Here is a 16,618-nt window from a genome sequence, read left to right as displayed (position 1 = left end):
ATAACAACACCAGCCTATAAACCACTGCAATGGGGGCCACTGCCGATGGAGACTCAGTGTTCAGGATAACAGAACATGAGGTGAGGAGGACCTTTAAGAAAGTGAATGTCAGGAAGGCAGCAGGACCGGACAGTATCCCCGGCCGCGTCCTAAAAGTCTGTGCCGACCAATTGGCCCCGGTATTCACTGACATATTTAACCTGTCCTTAGAACAGGCTGTCATCCCCACCTGTCTGAAGAAGTCCACCATTATCCCTGTACCCAAAAAATCCACGCCCGCTTGCCTCAACGACTACCGTCCTGTAGCTCTCACCTCCATGGCCATGAAGTACTTTGAGAAGCTAGTGAAGGGCTACATCTGTTCCTCCCTCCCCATCAACCTGGACCCCCTGCAATTTGCATATCGCCCCAACAGGTCCACAGAGGACGCCATAGCCCATGTGCTGCACACAGCAGCATCACACCTGGACAGGGACCTGGGCTTGAACTATGACCTCTGTCAGTGGGTCTTGGACTTCCTGACAGGCAGACCCCAGGTGGTGAGAGCAGGCAACTGCACCTCCTCATCCATCACCCTCAACATAGGGGCCCCCCAGGGCACTGGTCGAGAGAGTGAACAATTTTAAGTACCTCGGAGTCCACATATCCGAGGACTTGACATGGACCACACACATTGACAGTGAAGTGAAGAAGGCACGACAACGCCTCTACTTCCTTAGGCGCCTGGTTTGGGAATAGCACCGCACAAGACCGTAGCAGTCTACAAAGAGTGGCCCGTTCAGCCGAACGCACAATTGGAGGTGGGCTTCCCACTCTCCAAGACATTTACAACAAGCGTTGCAAGAGTAAGGCTAAGAGAATAATAAAAGACTCTAGCCACCCAAACAACTGCCTCTTTGAACTGCTGCGGTCAAGCAAGCGAACGTACACACTCACTTTAAATAAACAACTCACTGTAGTACCCACTTTACACACTTTAGACACATTAACACACTTTATATTTATTGGCAACTCATACCTCATTGCACATAGCCAAGCCTTGCACCTTACCACTACAAGGTGGCACCACAAGCTACCTCATCCCATTTATATTGTATTGTAACTCTACTCTGCATTGTATATTGTATATATGTATATTGAACATTCTTGTTTTGTTTACACTTGTTTAAGTACTTTACTTTCTATTTTATACTTATTATACTTATTTTATAATTATCTATTTGTATCTAGCACACTCTCAGGAGAAAAACAGAAAGAAGCATTCATACAAAAGTATTCTGTATTTCTGTATGACAACTAATAAAGAAACTTGAAACTTTAAACTTGAAGTACAACCTCGTACCTGTCTGTACAGTACAGGCCAGAGAGCTGACTCCAGGTTGATAGGCTCCAGAGTGGAGGTACAGGTTGATTGTGAACGTCTGGCCCCTCCTCACGATGAGACGATCCACACCGTTGAGATCAGTACGATGGTCTGTGTTGTTGGACTCACACTTCAGGTCCCAGCGGGCAATGTCCAATGCTGAGAAGGAGAGAGGACAAAGAAATAAGAATGTGATTGTTTCATTACTGGTGAATAACATGCTGGTGAAGAAGACCAGCTTCGTGGTGGGAGTCGAGCTGGTCCGTCTAGAGGTGGTGGCAGCGAGGAGGATGAGAAGTCAAGTCAAGAGTTTTATTTGTCACGGCATACAGGGCATACAGTGAAATGCGGGTGGTCATGCCCGCAGCGATTCTGCAATAATACAAGTAATAAGAATAAGACATAAGAGGTATAATGTACATAACGTTTAAAATGCATGGTAAAAGACATGCTAAGGTCCTGCAATACAATGAGGCACTGGGTCTTATATACACTACTGTACAATACTATACAATATACAGTTATACTATATATCCTTATGCTATCTTGCTATATCCATCTATTGCTATACAAGAACCACTCCCGTTCTTTATTAAAAAAAATTATGAAGTAAAGTGACCTTTTCATTTTGTAAAGTGACCATTTGGTGTGAGCGTGTGCAGCATGTGTGTGTGTGTGTTCGTGCTAAAGTGACTGTTAGTGTGTGAGCGTATACATTATGTGTGTTGTGTGTGTGCTCATGTGTGCTTGTGTGTGGAGAGTTCAGTGTTCAAGACTCTGATGGCCTGGGGGAATAAGCTGAGCCAAAGTCTCTCTGTCCTAGTTGCTGGTGTGCGCAGGCGTTTGCCTGACCGCAGCAGCTTGAACAGGCTGTTGTTGGGGTGGTGAGGGTCTTTCATTATCTGGATTTGCACCTCTTGTTATATAAGTCCTGCAGGGGTGGTAGTGCAATACCCGTAGTACGCTCAGCTGAACGTACCGCTCTCTGTAGGGCCTTCTTGTCCTGTGCCTTGCTGTTTCCATACCAGTGTGACAACCCCATCCCTCTCCTACAGGTTGACTCAGGGATATACCTGGATATCTCCATTAACCTGTCTGTCATCCACAGACTGGCAATCAGATGCACCTGTGCAGGTGTGTCAGGAGGAGGAGGCACACCTGTGTAAAAGGCCTGACTTCTCCATTTGTCTGTCTGTCTCTCCTCCAAGCTGGTCCTGACATTTTGTTTGTTTAAATTTGGTTTGGTTGTTTCTCATATTATCATTTACACGCACCACACACTGACTCACTCATGCACTCACTACATTACTGATATTACTGATCCATTCATTCTTTAATTTCTTTTGTTTGTACATATTTAAATAGCATAATTAAATTACTTTTCTTTACAAACCTCAAGTACTTGTGTGGTCTCCCTTGTTTTGTCTGTAACTTGAGTTTGGTTCATGACACCAGGCAGTGATGTTTCCAGTCAAGATGCTCTCTACAGCTCCGGAGTAGAAGGACTGGAGTATCTTCCCCGATACTCTGAACTTCCTTAACTGTCTCAGGTGGTAGAGGTGCTGCTTTGCCTTTTTTACGACTGAGTCTATGTGTGTTGTCCATGTCAGATCCTCTGAGATGTGGACCCCCAGGTACTTAAAGCTGCTCACCCTGTCCACGGTAGCCCCGTTTATCCACAGTGGTGTGTGTGTGTGTCCTGCTGTGTTCTCCTAAAATCCACGATCAGCTCCTTGGTTTTACCAATGTTCAGGAGCAGGATGTTGTCCTGACACCAGCGTTCCAGTACATCAACCTCCTCCAGGTAGGCCTTCTCGTTGTTGTCAGAGACCAGCCCCACCACCACTGTGTCGTCCGCAAACTTCACTATGGAGTTGGAGCTGAACCTGGCCAGGAAGGAGAAGGAAGCTAGCCACTATCGTGGAGAACCCTTTCGACCCCCTCTATGAGGGGCTAGCCAAGATGAGGAGCATGTTCAGCCACAGACTCATACCTCCCCTGACACTCCACTAACCACCTCGGCCAGTCCTTCATGCTAGTGGCCATTAGGCTCCACAACCGTGGGCATGGACTGCTGCCAGCAGCTGGAGAACTAAAGACTGCAGAACTCGAGAACTACTAGGAATGTCTGACCACTAACTGTGTCTGACTCTTAACCACCAAAACCTGCACGGACTACAATGTATGACATATCATGCCAGTTAACCGTTTCCCGGCCAACCACGGAGATGTCCGTGTTTCGGATCCAACGGTTGAGGACCAACCACGGACATGTCCGTGGCAAAGGTTGTTTTGGCTTTTATTCCATTTTAATAACCTACTCAATGTCACCGAGCGGCACTGCAGAAGTACCCTACTCTTTGAATTCGAAAAAATTCATTACCGGCCAGATCCTCTTAGGGGCGCTATCTCGATAATGCAGTGTTCCCTGTGGCAGAAGTTGTCTTGTTTTTTCTGGATCTCCAATGTAGTTTTCTGCTAACATGAAGCGATGCCTATAGCCTGTAGCTTGGAATACGTTTTGGGACGCGGATTTCAGTGTGCAGTAAGGAATATATCATCAGCCAATGGACATATTGATCTACCAGATGGCGATCGATAACTGGGAAATCCTTTGGGGGATCCAACCGGCCCACGGTAAGATCTTTTTCACGTAAATTACATGCTGATCAGACCTCGTTATGATAGCCATCCACCCGATCAGCGAATGTGGCTACTGAGGCTAACACGGTTATTGGTAATCAATAATCAGAAACGACGTCCCCCGCCCCCCCCCCTTTCATGCATTCATGGTGGACCATCATACCGATCATATGCAGTTTGATTTTTAACTGTAGCTTCTGTATATCCGAAATGCCATTGGATTTAACGTTAGTAGCTTAGCGGCCTGTATCTCGCCTTCCAGGAAATATACTAGCCGAAATCCCTTATAACGCTTATATTCAAGATGCTATAAAATTAGAACGTATTGATGAAAAAATTATTTCTTTAAGCCATTTTGAAGGGACGGTTTATGGTGTCAATTGACAATGAGAATGGACAGATAGCAATAATATAAAGTATAGATTTAGCTCTACAAACAGCCCCACGGACTATGCAAGTCTGTTTAGAAATGCTGGCCGTCTAGAGTGATATTAGACGGATCCAAATGGCCGGGAATGTGTTAAGGTACAGACCCTCACCTGCACCTTGTGTTTACTGTACTGTTTGCCTATATGTATTCCAACGTATATTATAACCGATAGGGCATACAGACTCTCATATGCACCTTTGTTTACACTCAGATTCAGATTTTTATTCAGATTTTTATTGCCTATATTTATGTATTTCCTCAATTACCCTGCCCATATCTACCATACCTTGAAAGCTATTATTGAACCATTTATAGTTGAGCCTGGCCTCTTTTGAAAGGAAACATTCAGAATTTTCTACCACAACAGGAAGAATCACTCTGAGTGCTACTGTAATAGAGTTACAGAGGTTTGAACGCACTGAAATAAAGGTTTTGTTTTTACTTACATCTGAATTATTTTCCAAATAGATGCCTTTTACAGGTTCCAGCTGAGAGGCATTAGCTGGAAAACACAATGGGGCCATAGGAGCCTAAAGTCTGATAACAATACCACAGAAAATGTGTGTTTTACACATGTTTTTCTAATGGTATTATAGTGACCCTGGGATTTGGGTAATTGGTCAGCCGAGCTGTCACTCTGCACTCTGCACTCTGCAACCTGGGGCTGGGGCTGGCGGCGACGCTATTGTGGCGCGTGAGCCGGGGGTTGGCAGAGGGGAGGGGGCAGGGGCTGACGGAAAGCAGTTCAGGTACAGACGACGTTGAGCAATGAGAGGTGATGCACCCAGAGTTGGTACGCTGTAACCATGATAATGTTAGGGTGACCACCTGTCCCGCGTTTCGTCCCACGTCCCGCTGCAACAGAACAATGTCCCGCATTTCAAAGATCATGGTTAAAACAATAATAATAATTATTATAAAAAAAAAATTCGACGCGCGACGTCTGTGTCAAACCAATGCGCAGCCGAGCCGAGCAGCTTGAGCTGTCAGTCCGAGCTGCAGTGTGTCAGTGTCACTCGAGTCAGAAGAAACACACTCTATCCCCCTCCTCCGCCGACCCCTCTGCCGGTGAACACGCACCTCTACCCCCCAATTGCCGTATTTACACATCGACTTTAATAAACGGCACGGCTCAAATACTTGACATACCGGAAAGACAGTTGCGCTGTGTTTAAACTGCTAATAATACTCCATGACTCCGGCGAGACGCGGACCTTGCCACCGTGAGCCAGCGAGGGACCGAAGCTGTCCAGAAAACCGTGAGAGAAGCTCGCCATCTCGCCCGCCACTGCCCCCATCACTCACACAGACACCGGGTCCGGTAGAGCCGGTATAGGCTACAGAGTGGAGAGAGAGCCTCGCCGAGCCAGCCAGCCAGGGCACGTTAAATAAATCGTGAGGGGAAAGAAGAAGAAAAAAGTGAAAAGCAGGCTGTGTGTTCTCAGTGAGAAGATCCTCCCGCAGCGGTGCTTATTTTGTGCAGTCACAAATCCCGGTGCTCGGTGAAGCATCTACAGATTAATAAGATTAATAACAAAATGTGCTATATATAGCCTACCGTCGGCGTCGAATATGAAATAAAGGCATTTAAATAATAAATAGTTCTTTAATTTTAATTAGCAATACATTTATTTTTATTTTTTTAATCATATATTTTTTCCCCTGACCTACGTGTCCCGCATTGTCCCGCAAAAGCAGTGCTGCAGTGCTGCTGTCCTGCGACTGAACAATTTTGACCTGGTCACCCTAGCTAAGCTGTAAATAAAATAACGTGAGAAATAACCACTGAGTCGGTGAGTCGTCAATAACGGAAACGTTACAGTATGTATATATGTTTATCCAAAATGGCCATTGGCACCAATGCATTGGCACGTGCAGCAGATGTTGAATGAGTCTGGACCTTTCAGCAGAGAGAAAACCATCTATATCCTGGGAAATATCCCTCAAGTGAGATATCGTCGTTTCCAGAATTTCATTGGCTACAAAAACAGTCAATCATTTTCACCGTCAGAGGTGATTGGTCTGGTCACTGGGAGGCAAAACCGGAGGTGGTAACTTTTTCGAAACTGACTCTCGTTGGCTGTTTGTTCTTATAACCCAAAATTGGAAGCATGTAATAGGCCAAGTAGGCTGTTATTCAAATTGCGGCCATCTTAGCTTTCAACCGATGTATTGGTTCAGAGACACTAAAACAGCGGGACGCCATCAAACAATGCGCTGTGACGTGCAATGCACATATGGTGAACTTAAATATCACATGACCTTGTAAACTGTGCATGGAAGAAACCCTGAAACACCCTGAAGAAGGCCATGTAGGCCGAAACATGTCGGTTTTTTTAAAAGATTTTTCTAAATAATGTAAGCCAATAAATAAAGGCTTTTTAAAAAATTGTAGAGCTGCCTTGGATCTCAACCTTTCTATTATAAGCTAATTGTAACTGAGGGGTACAATTCCCTGACTGTATTACTAGATATGATACTTACTACCACTACCTTTGTACTTAATATTCGGCCACCCAGTACACGGCATAAATATATTATCATGAACACTCTCACGTAGATGAAACGGATCCAACACAAATGTACGAATTAGAAACAGGTCTTTATTTCTACACAGCGATGGTGTGTAGAATAAGCACTTAATCACTTAATTACATTTATGAATGGAAATAGTATGCACTTTTATGGCAAGGAGTATTCGTCGGTATATCAATAGAGAATGTCCAATCTCTGAAGGCGCAGGTGGTAAATATACGACCTGGAATAGTTAAGGAATAACAGCAATGATACTTTAATGATTATACTAGATATACTAGAGGGGGTTAATCCGGTCGCTTGTAAGCCGACAGGAGTAGGAGGGGGGGGGGGGGTAGAATCCGGCTGCCTCGTCCGGCCAAGGGTATCCCAGGTGAACCCACTGTAGTGCCGTTCAATGCGCCGGCGATCCTTGGACCACAGATGAAAGCAGGTGGACTCTTTGTGGGCCGGCTCTCTCCGGTCCACGGGGGAGAGACGTGAAGCGACCTCGTCTTGCAGAGCGTCTCCTCACCTTGCGTCCTCTCCAGGGGGGGGGGGGTTCCAACACACGGCAGTGTCGGGGGTCTTTATCCATGGAATAATCAAAGTATCCAAAGCATAATCCGTGCCTGGGAAGGCGGGCTGTCGTCGGTAGAATAATCCGGTATACAGGTCCACTCGCTCGTCGGCTCTGGGGCTCCTCGGGTGCAGCTTCACATAGGGTCAACCACCCTGGGTAAGCAGCCAGTTCTCTGCCCGAAACGATGGGGTACTGACTACGGTAGTATTCTCACCGCACGAAGCACTATATATTAACAGACTATTATTAGCTTAATAGACTACGTCCAACTCGACGATATAGTGCCAAATATGACTATTCAAATATTAATATACACGATGTCTCAATACCGATGGTAGGCGAACTTGGCCTTACTCCCACATGTGGCGTCGCGGGGAGGCTTTACGTCTGTGACTCTATTGGAGGGTAAGAAACTGGACTGAAAAGAAAGTCCTACTTTAGTAGCGCAGTATATATACGCACTATGAACAAATAGTCCCATTAGTGGTGCGGTAGCCAAATTCCTACGCGGAACTAGGACTTGTTCGTACATGTCGAGCGGTACGTTTGAACTGGGTCTGAGGGGTATGGCAGCCTGGCACCAAGGTCTCGACCAATAGTAGAATGGAGACTATTATGGGATGTTCAGTAGGCTAGAATGGATATTCAATGCATATTGTACAAGGAATATACAAGGGATATCAGGGAATATTAGAGAATATACAAATACAATTAAATATATATATATAAATAAATATATATATTCGGTTTAATCTGGCCCTTCACAACAGCCACCCCCTGAATAGGTCCCAGACCTAATCAGTTAAACAGAGACAGATTAATCGCGTTGTCTATTTACACATAAGGGTTTGCTGTAGGGGTCAGTCAACTTCACAAAGTCATAGGGTTGTAGGGTCATGGTCATCATCGATTGTGTCTGGGAGTCGAGGCAGTTCTATGAGCCTTGCCACGGGACGGGTGTAAGTGCGACCCTGGACGAGCACTTCAGCTGCTCGGACCTTGCCGTCGGCACCGGTGATCACTTTGCTTACGCGGCCGGCCGGCCACATAGCTCTGGGCAGTGATTGATCAATAATCATGACGACTGTTCCTTCTGTCAAATTGTCTCTCTCCTTTACCCACTTCTGGCGGGTCTGTAGAGACGGTAGGTAGTGCAGTAGGAAACTGTTCCAAAACTTGTCGGCTAATACTTGGCTGTACCTCCACATTCGTCGGCCGTTCGCTTCTTCAGGCCGGTACATTGTCTGTGGTAATGCAGGATCTAGCCGCCCCATCAGGAGTGTGTTGGGGGTAACTGGGTCGATATCCGCCACATCACTGGAGACATATCCGAGGGGCTTCGAGTTAAGTACTCCCTCAATCTCCGTGAGGACTGTCATTAGGACTTCTTCCGCCACAGTCTGGGCCCCAAGTACTGCGTACAGGGCTGTCTTTATGGAGCGCACTTCTCGTTCCCAAGTGCCACCGAAGTGGGGTGCGTTTGGGGGGTTGAATTGGAAATCAACCTGTGCTGGAGCGAGGTGGGTCTTAAGTTCTGGGCCCATAGCTTGGAAGCTCTCTCTCAGCTCTCTTTCGCCGCCTTTGAAGTTTGTCCCATGATCGGACAATAGGGTAGACGGTCTTCCTTTCCGTGATGTGAATCTACGGAAGGCCATAAGGAATGAGTCTGTGCTCATGGTCGGGAGAAGCTCGATGTGTATCGCTCTGGTGGTCATGCATTTGAATACAATACCCCACCGCTTCTCGGTTCCTCTTCCTTTCTTTATGTGCAGCGGGCCAAAGCAGTCCATACCCGTTGAGTGGAATGGCTTGTCACCGATTCGGAGGCGACATGGAGGAAGGTCAGCCATCCTTGGTATGCTGGGCTGCGCGCGCCACTTGCGGCAGTCTAGACATGTTCGCTGGAAGCGTCGTACCGCCTCTCTTCCTTGTAGGATCCAGTAACGACGTCTGATTTCCGCGAAGACTCTTTCTGCTCCTGCGTGATGTACATCCTCATCGTATTTCTTTATAATCAGCTCTGTGACCTTGTGTCGGCTGTTCAATACGATCGGGTATTTAATGTCATCCGGTAGATTGGGGGCTCTGCGTAGGCGACCACCCACTCTGATGAGGGTGTGAGCGTCGCTCTCGGGGGCCAGGTGAATTAATCTGCTGTCGGATGGGACGGGCTTTCCTCCCTGTAGACAGGCCAATTCATCGGGGAACGAGTCTCTCTGGGCTCGCTGCAGTAGAAGCAATTCTGCTTCCTCGTAGTTAGCTGCTGACATATCAGCGGGGGACTTGCACTCCGGGTGGTACCGCAGGAATGTTCTTTGTTGTGCACTCTCTATGGACGTGCAATCGTCTATGTTAGGGTCGGTGGAGGCTACGGTGCTCAATCCACAGAACACAGACTTCTTAATTTCCACCTCCTCTGGACTTGCTTCCCTCGGGATAGGCATGGGCCACTGTCCTTCCGGGAGTCTTAGGAATGCGGGGCCGTCACTGTAGACATTGCGACGGGTGAGGTCATCCAGGGGCATCCCCCGGGTGATGACGTCAGCTGGGTTCTGTTTTGTATCAACGTAGCGCCACTCTGTTTCTCCGGTTAACTCTTCGGTTAAGTCTTGAATCTCGGTGACTCTGACTCCCACGAAGACTTTGTACTTGCATGAGTCCGATTTGATCCAGGCGAGTACCGTCGTGGAATCTGACCACAGGATTGTTCTAGACACCGGTATGGTGAGCTCACGTTGGATGAGCGTGGCTAGGTGCGCTCCGGCTAGGGCTGCGCAGAGCTCTAGACGTGGGATAGATTGTTGCTTGCGTGGGGCTATTCTCGAGCGGGCGAGGACAAATGCTGTGTAGATCTCTCCCCCCTGGTCTTGGGCCCGCAAGTAGGCTACTGATCCGTATGCGACCTCTGAGGCGTCACTGAAGACGTGTAAGTCCATTTTACATGTCTCTGGCCTCACCGTGGGTGGGAAGTAGCTTCGGCGCATATTAACGCCTGGGAGTGAGTGGAGCTCCATCTCCCACTCTCTCCAGGTGGATGCAAAGTGTGCGGGAATGGGGTCGTCCCAGCCCTGGTCCTTGTCCCACAATGCTCGTACAATCATTTTTGCCCTGGTGGTGTACGGTAGAATACATCCTAGCGGGTCATATTGTCGGGCGAGTGTTGTGTACACACTCCGTCTGGTGGTCGGCGCCGCCGCCGGCCTTCCCTGCTCCGTAGTCAGGGGCTTGTGTCTGTAGTGAAGCGAATCTGTTTTGAATCGCCACACCAATCCCAGGGTCATCTCCTGGGCTTCTCCCGGGATTGTAGCCATCCAGGTCTCGCTGCTGGCTGCCTTGTCCTCGGAGGAGAGGCTGCGCAGTACTTGCGGATCGCTGCTGGCCCACTGCCTGAGATCAAAGCCGCCTTTGATCAATGAGGCGCGGAGTTTAATCAGGAGAGCCTCGGCTTCTTCCTGGGTTGAAAGGCTTTGTAGACAGTTGTCTACGTAGAAGCTGTTCTTTACGCTGTGTCGGACCTCTTCGTCCGCTGCTGGGTCCTCTGCTACATGTTTCTGTAGTGCAAATGTCGCACAGCAGGGGCTGCACGTCGTTCCGAAGGGGAGGACTTCCCATTGGTAGATGGCTGGGTGCTCATCTCCTGGCTTCTCTCTCCATAGGAACCGTAACAGGGGCTTGTCCGCCTCCACTAATCTCACCTGCAGGAACATTCCCTTAATGTCCCCGCTGATGGCCACCCTTTCCTGGCGGAAGCGGAGTAGAACGCCGAGTAGGGAGGGGCCGAGTGTGGGACCGGGCAGTAACTCTCTATTCAGATTTTGGGATCCGATCTGGTAGCTGCAGTTAAACACCATGCGGTCTTTACCGTTGTGATGGACCTTGTGGTGGGGCACGTACCACGATTCAGTGGTCTGGTCAGCCTCTTTAATGTCCATCTTTGTGACGTGTCCCGCTGTGATGAGCTTCTCAATCTCAGCGCGGTACACACTCTCCTGGGCGGGGTTCTTGGCTAAGCGCCGCTCCGTGTTCAGCAGGTACCGTTCTGTGGAGTCTGTCTTGGCGTGGAAAGTAGGCATTCCTTCTCGCCGCAGGAGTGGCGTGGCGTATCTCAACACGCCGTTGACCGGGACTCTCCTGGTCCCTGTCTCGAGGAGGTGAATTGCGTAAATGTCATCTTTAGAGCGAATGTCTTTCTTTCCGTTCTTAAAGGGCATTTGTTCCAAGGTCCATAGCCGCTCTACGTGTTGCAGGAGTGCGGTTTCTCCCTCTGTGACTCGGGAGTGGAGACATCTAGTGGCTGTACTTCGGTTGAGAGATTTGGCGAGCGGGCCTTGGAGAGTCCATCCCAAACGGGTCTCGACTGCTGCAGGGCAGCCTCGGGGTCCGGTATGAACCCGGTCTATCGGGACAATGAGGTCTGCATGGTCGGAGCCTATCAACAGGGTCGGCATAGCATTGTCTATGAGCGGGATCGGTAACTTGCGCAGATGTGCATATTTCTCCATCAGCTTGACGACGGGGTATGTGTACCGCGACAGTCCCATTTCTTGGCTGGCGAAAGCATCTGCAATCTGGTACCGTCGCTCAGGCTGGCCGCTTGCTGCGATAGAGAATGAGACATTCTCGCCCTTTATCGTCCTCAAATCTCGTCTTACTGTCCGAATTGTCATTTGGGTTTCGCTTCCCCGCAGCCCCAGCTGGGCCGCAGCGGAGGCGAGCAGCAGGGTCTTCTCTGACCCGTCATCGAGGACGGCGTAAGTGTCCAGGACCCTATTCTGGTAGCTCAGTGTCACACGCACTACTTTTAGGAGTACTCGGGCTCCACTGCTGCTGGTGGGATCGATGTACATGACGCTCGCTTTGCGGCTGGATGGTGCAGGTGAAGGGCGCCGTCTGTTACTGTCGTGAAGTATGTCCAGATGGGCTCCATCGCACTTGGTGCACCTTTTCTTTAAGCGGCATTCGGCTGCCATGTGTGAGCGCGCACAGCGAAAACAGCGCTTGTTGGACTTTATCCATTGACCTGCTTCCTCCGCGTTCAGCTTGGGGAAGGAGTCACATTGCGCTAGCCAGTGTTCTTTCTCACAGTAGGGGCACACTATCTTCCACTTCTCCGTTCTGGAGGGGGTACTGTGGCTCCTGCTGCTCGGTACTGACTCCGATTGGTGCATCACAGTCACCGATCTTCTTCCATCATTTAGTCGTCTGGTTCCTTCTCTGGAGCCAGGGGTGCTCCGTCCGAATGTATCTAGCCGTAGGCTGCTGACTTCTCTCGCCAGGAAGTCTGCTAGATCGAGGAGGTTCGGTTCGGGGCCATTCGGGTCTCTGTGGTCCCTCTGCCGCCTAAAGCGCTCCTGACGAGCGGGCGGCAGCTTCTCCAGGATCCTTTCCACATTTGAGTTGGCGTAAAGTTCATGCCTCACCCTCTCTTTGCGCTCCCAACATCCCTACCAGGGACTGCACTCTGATGGACAGGTCGTCCAGTGCTCGATTGTCTATTGCTGGGGGTAAGCGGTCGATGTGTCGGATCTCCTGGATCACGTAATCCCATATGCGCCCATACCTCTGGTCCAATGCTACCAGCGCTGCTGTGTATGGGGTGGTGGAAGTCGCGTAGGCGAGCGCTATATTATGTGCGCGGGGTACCTTTAAGTGCTTCAGTAGGATGGCGTATTTGTGGCGTTCATCCAATACATCCACCAACATGGTCTCCAGACACATGCGGAGTTCTGTATACTGGGCCCGGTTCTCTTGGGTGAAGTCGGGTACCATAGGCGTGCCAATGTATGACGCTGACTGTGGATACATCGGCGAGCGTTGGGGGAGAGGCCTCCTAGGCGAGTCTCCTCCCGCTCCTTGGTATGGGCTGGTACCGGCAGTGTACCATGGCCCGCTTGTCCAGGTGCTGTTCCTCGGTGCGGGTCGTGCGTCGTGCTCACCCGTGTATAGAGTCGGGGGTCTGTAGCGCAGCTCCGCGGGAGTATAGCCTGGGCTGTACCGGACCTCCTGGTCCGGTAGAGTACTGTGCTGTCTTCGGGCGTGGTTCTCCTCCTCTTCCTCTTCGTCTTCAGTTAGGTCATCCAGTGCTTGTAGTCTCTGGTTTAGCCTCTCCACAGGATATGCTGCTCCTTCCCGGTTGCTAGGTCTCGCTTGGACCGGTGGGGGGAGGTGGTCTGTGGGGGGTATAGACCTCGTCTGTTGGTCAAGTTCAGGGTTGTTTACTCGGCTAGGGGATGCCGCCCTGGAGGTGTGTCTAGACGAGTTCCTGGAGCCTCTGGCGGAGGGAGAGGGTGTTGTCCGTCTGATCAGCTGTTCTATTAGTTGCGACTGCTGTCTGTCGCGCGCTGCGTCCCGTTGAGCACCGGCTCGTTCTCGGGCCACATTCTCTTCCATCTGAATGCGTCTTATTTCTAGACGTATCTGCTCGTGTTCGCTTCGCTGCTGGATCTGCAGTCGGTCGCGTTCAGCAGCGGCGTTCAGGCTGATGAGGAAGGCCTGCTGTAGGGTCCTCTCTGCCTCTGGAGAAGGCGGTTGTATAGGGGAGCCTTCCCTCGGGGTACTCCTTGCGGAGCCTTGGAGCTCTATCTCCACGGTGCTCTCCCCGTCTTCTTCCGTGCCGAGTTCTCTCTCGGTAGCGTTGTATTCCTCCCGGGGACTACTTCTTCAGTACTGGCGGGATGTGAAGTCATGTCTGGTTCCCACTGGTCCCCACCGTGAACTTGGTCAGTTACATTAGAGCCCGTAGGGGCCTCTATGGTCGGGGTAGTCTGGGCGTTGGGGTTAGACATACTTTTACTTTCTAGTTTTACCGCGTTTACTGTTAGTAGAAGACTAGGTTGTTGACTGACAGCGTAAGCCTCTAAGTACTGAGGGAGCCGTCGTTCGCGCTGCGGGCGTTGGTTAGGAGGATCGTTTCGTGGAGTGTTCATCATAGGCCATTTCAATATTAATAACACTATATTAATATTACACTAATTACCCTCCGGCTCGAAGGACCAATTGTAACTGAGGGGTACAATTCCCTGACTGTATTACTAGATATGATACTTACTACCACTACCTTTGTACTTAATATTCGGCCACCCAGTACACGGCATAAATATATTATCATGAACACTCTCACGTAGATGAAACGGATCCAACACAAATGTACGAATTAGAAACAGGTCTTTATTTCTACACAGCGATGGTGTGTAGAATAAGCACTTAATCACTTAATTACATTTATGAATGGAAATAGTATGCACTTTTATGGCAAGGAGTATTCGTCGGTATATCAATAGAGAATGTCCAATCTCTGAAGGCGCAGGTGGTAAATATACGACCTGGAATAGTTAAGGAATAACAGCAATGATACTTTAATGATTATACTAGATATACTAGAGGGGGTTAATCCGGTCGCTTGTAAGCCGACAGGAGTAGGAGGGGGGGGGGGGTAAAATCCGGCTGCCTCGTCCGGCCAAGGGTATCCCAGGTGAACCCACTGTAGTGCCGTTCAATGCGCCGGCGATCCTTGGACCACAGATGAAAGCAGGTGGACTCTTTGTGGGCCGGCTCTCTCCGGTCCACGGGGGAGAGATGTGAAGCGACCTCGTCTTGCAGAGCGTCTCCTCACCTTGCGTCCTCTCCAGGGGGGGGGGGGTTCCAACACACGGCAGTGTCGGGGGTCTTTATCCATGGAATAATCAAAGTATCCAAAGCATAATCCGTGCCTGGGAAGGCGGGCTGTCGTCGGTAGAATAATCCGGTATACAGGTCCACTCGCTCGTCGGCTCTGGGGCTCCTCGGGTGCAGCTTCACATAGGGTCAACCACCCTGGGTAAGCAGCCAGTTCTCTGCCCGAAACGATGGGGTACTGACTACGGTAGTATTCTCACCGCACGAAGCACTATATATTAACAGACTATTATTAGCTTAATAGACTACGTCCAACTCGACGATATAGTGCCAAATATGACTATTCAAATATTAATATACACGATGTCTCAATACCGATGGTAGGCGAACTTGGCCTTACTCCCACACGTGGCGTCGCGGGGAGGCTTTACGTCTGTGACTCTATTGGAGGGTAAGAAACTGGACTGAAAAGAAAGTCCTACTTTAGTAGCGCAGTATATATACGCACTATGAACAAATAGTCCCATTAGTGGTGCGGTAGCCAAATTCCTACGCGGAACTAGGACTTGTTCGTACATGTCGAGCGGTACGTTTGAACTGGGTCTGAGGGGTATGGCAGCCTGGCACCAAGGTCTCGACCAATAGTAGAATGGAGACTATTATGGGATGTTCAGTAGGCTAGAATGGATATTCAATGCATATTGTACAAGGAATATACAAGGGATATCAGGGAATATTAGAGAATATACAAATACAATTAAATATATATATATAAATAAATATATATATTCGGTTTAATCTGGCCCTTCACAACACTAATCCTACCCCGGATTTAATCCAAAGAGCACCTACCTGAAACAAAATAAGAACGCTGAAGCCCTCTCCATATCCTCTGTTTTGGAAGAAAATAGTGTTGTATATATATTTGGGGTTGGGGTATGTAGTTGCATGCACAATGGCAAATCACTTTGTTTATTGCAGATCCTCTGCCTCTTGTGGCTTTACTTAGGCAAAGTGGGCCAATGACTATCATTACAAAATGACAAATTCATTGCTGAATCAAGTGTACATTTTATAATCTTCAAAGACATAAACCATTGGGATTTAGTGGTGTGTCAATTTAACATCTACTGGCTCAGTTAAACACAAACTCTCATTGGTTTACTAATGGATGAGTTGTATTCAATGCATGTATATTCCTCTTTTACTTACTTTTTTTACTCTATGAAGCACACTCTCATGGGCTCATACAGAACCAAGCATTTCACCGTAAAGTACATGTATTTTATTGTGACAACTAATAAACAAACTTGAACTTGAACTTCAGTCACTCCCTAAGTGGTGTAATATCTCCACCGTCTCCCCAGAGCTGAGAGTCCCACCAAGTCAAGTCAAGTCAAGTCAAGTCAAGTCAAGAGTTTTATGACGAGTATACAATGAAATGTGGGTGGTCTTGCCCGCAACGATGTGC

At 48.9% G+C, this 16,618-nt stretch overlaps 1 protein-coding gene across 1 annotated transcript in view; it reads right to left on the bottom strand.

The window, feature by feature from the left end:
- The window catches only part of LOC311230794 (protein-glutamine gamma-glutamyltransferase 2-like), a 93,319-nt gene that overhangs the window by 65,715 nt on the left and 10,986 nt on the right, over positions 1–16,618 (bottom strand). The window contains exon 2 of the mRNA XM_084317168.1: positions 1,343–1,522. Within this exon, the coding sequence (XP_084173294.1) occupies positions 1,343–1,522 (180 nt within the window). The remainder of the gene's footprint in view (positions 1–1,342; positions 1,523–16,618) is intronic.

The sequence above is a fragment of the Notolepis coatsorum genome (genome assembly GCF_963971535.1).
Source record: "Notolepis coatsorum genome assembly, chromosome: 6".
NCBI classification, from domain to species: domain Eukaryota; kingdom Metazoa; phylum Chordata; class Actinopteri; order Aulopiformes; family Paralepididae; genus Notolepis; species Notolepis coatsorum.
Note: the sequence above shows the minus strand (reverse complement) of the source record. Positions and strands in the feature narration are given on the sequence as shown.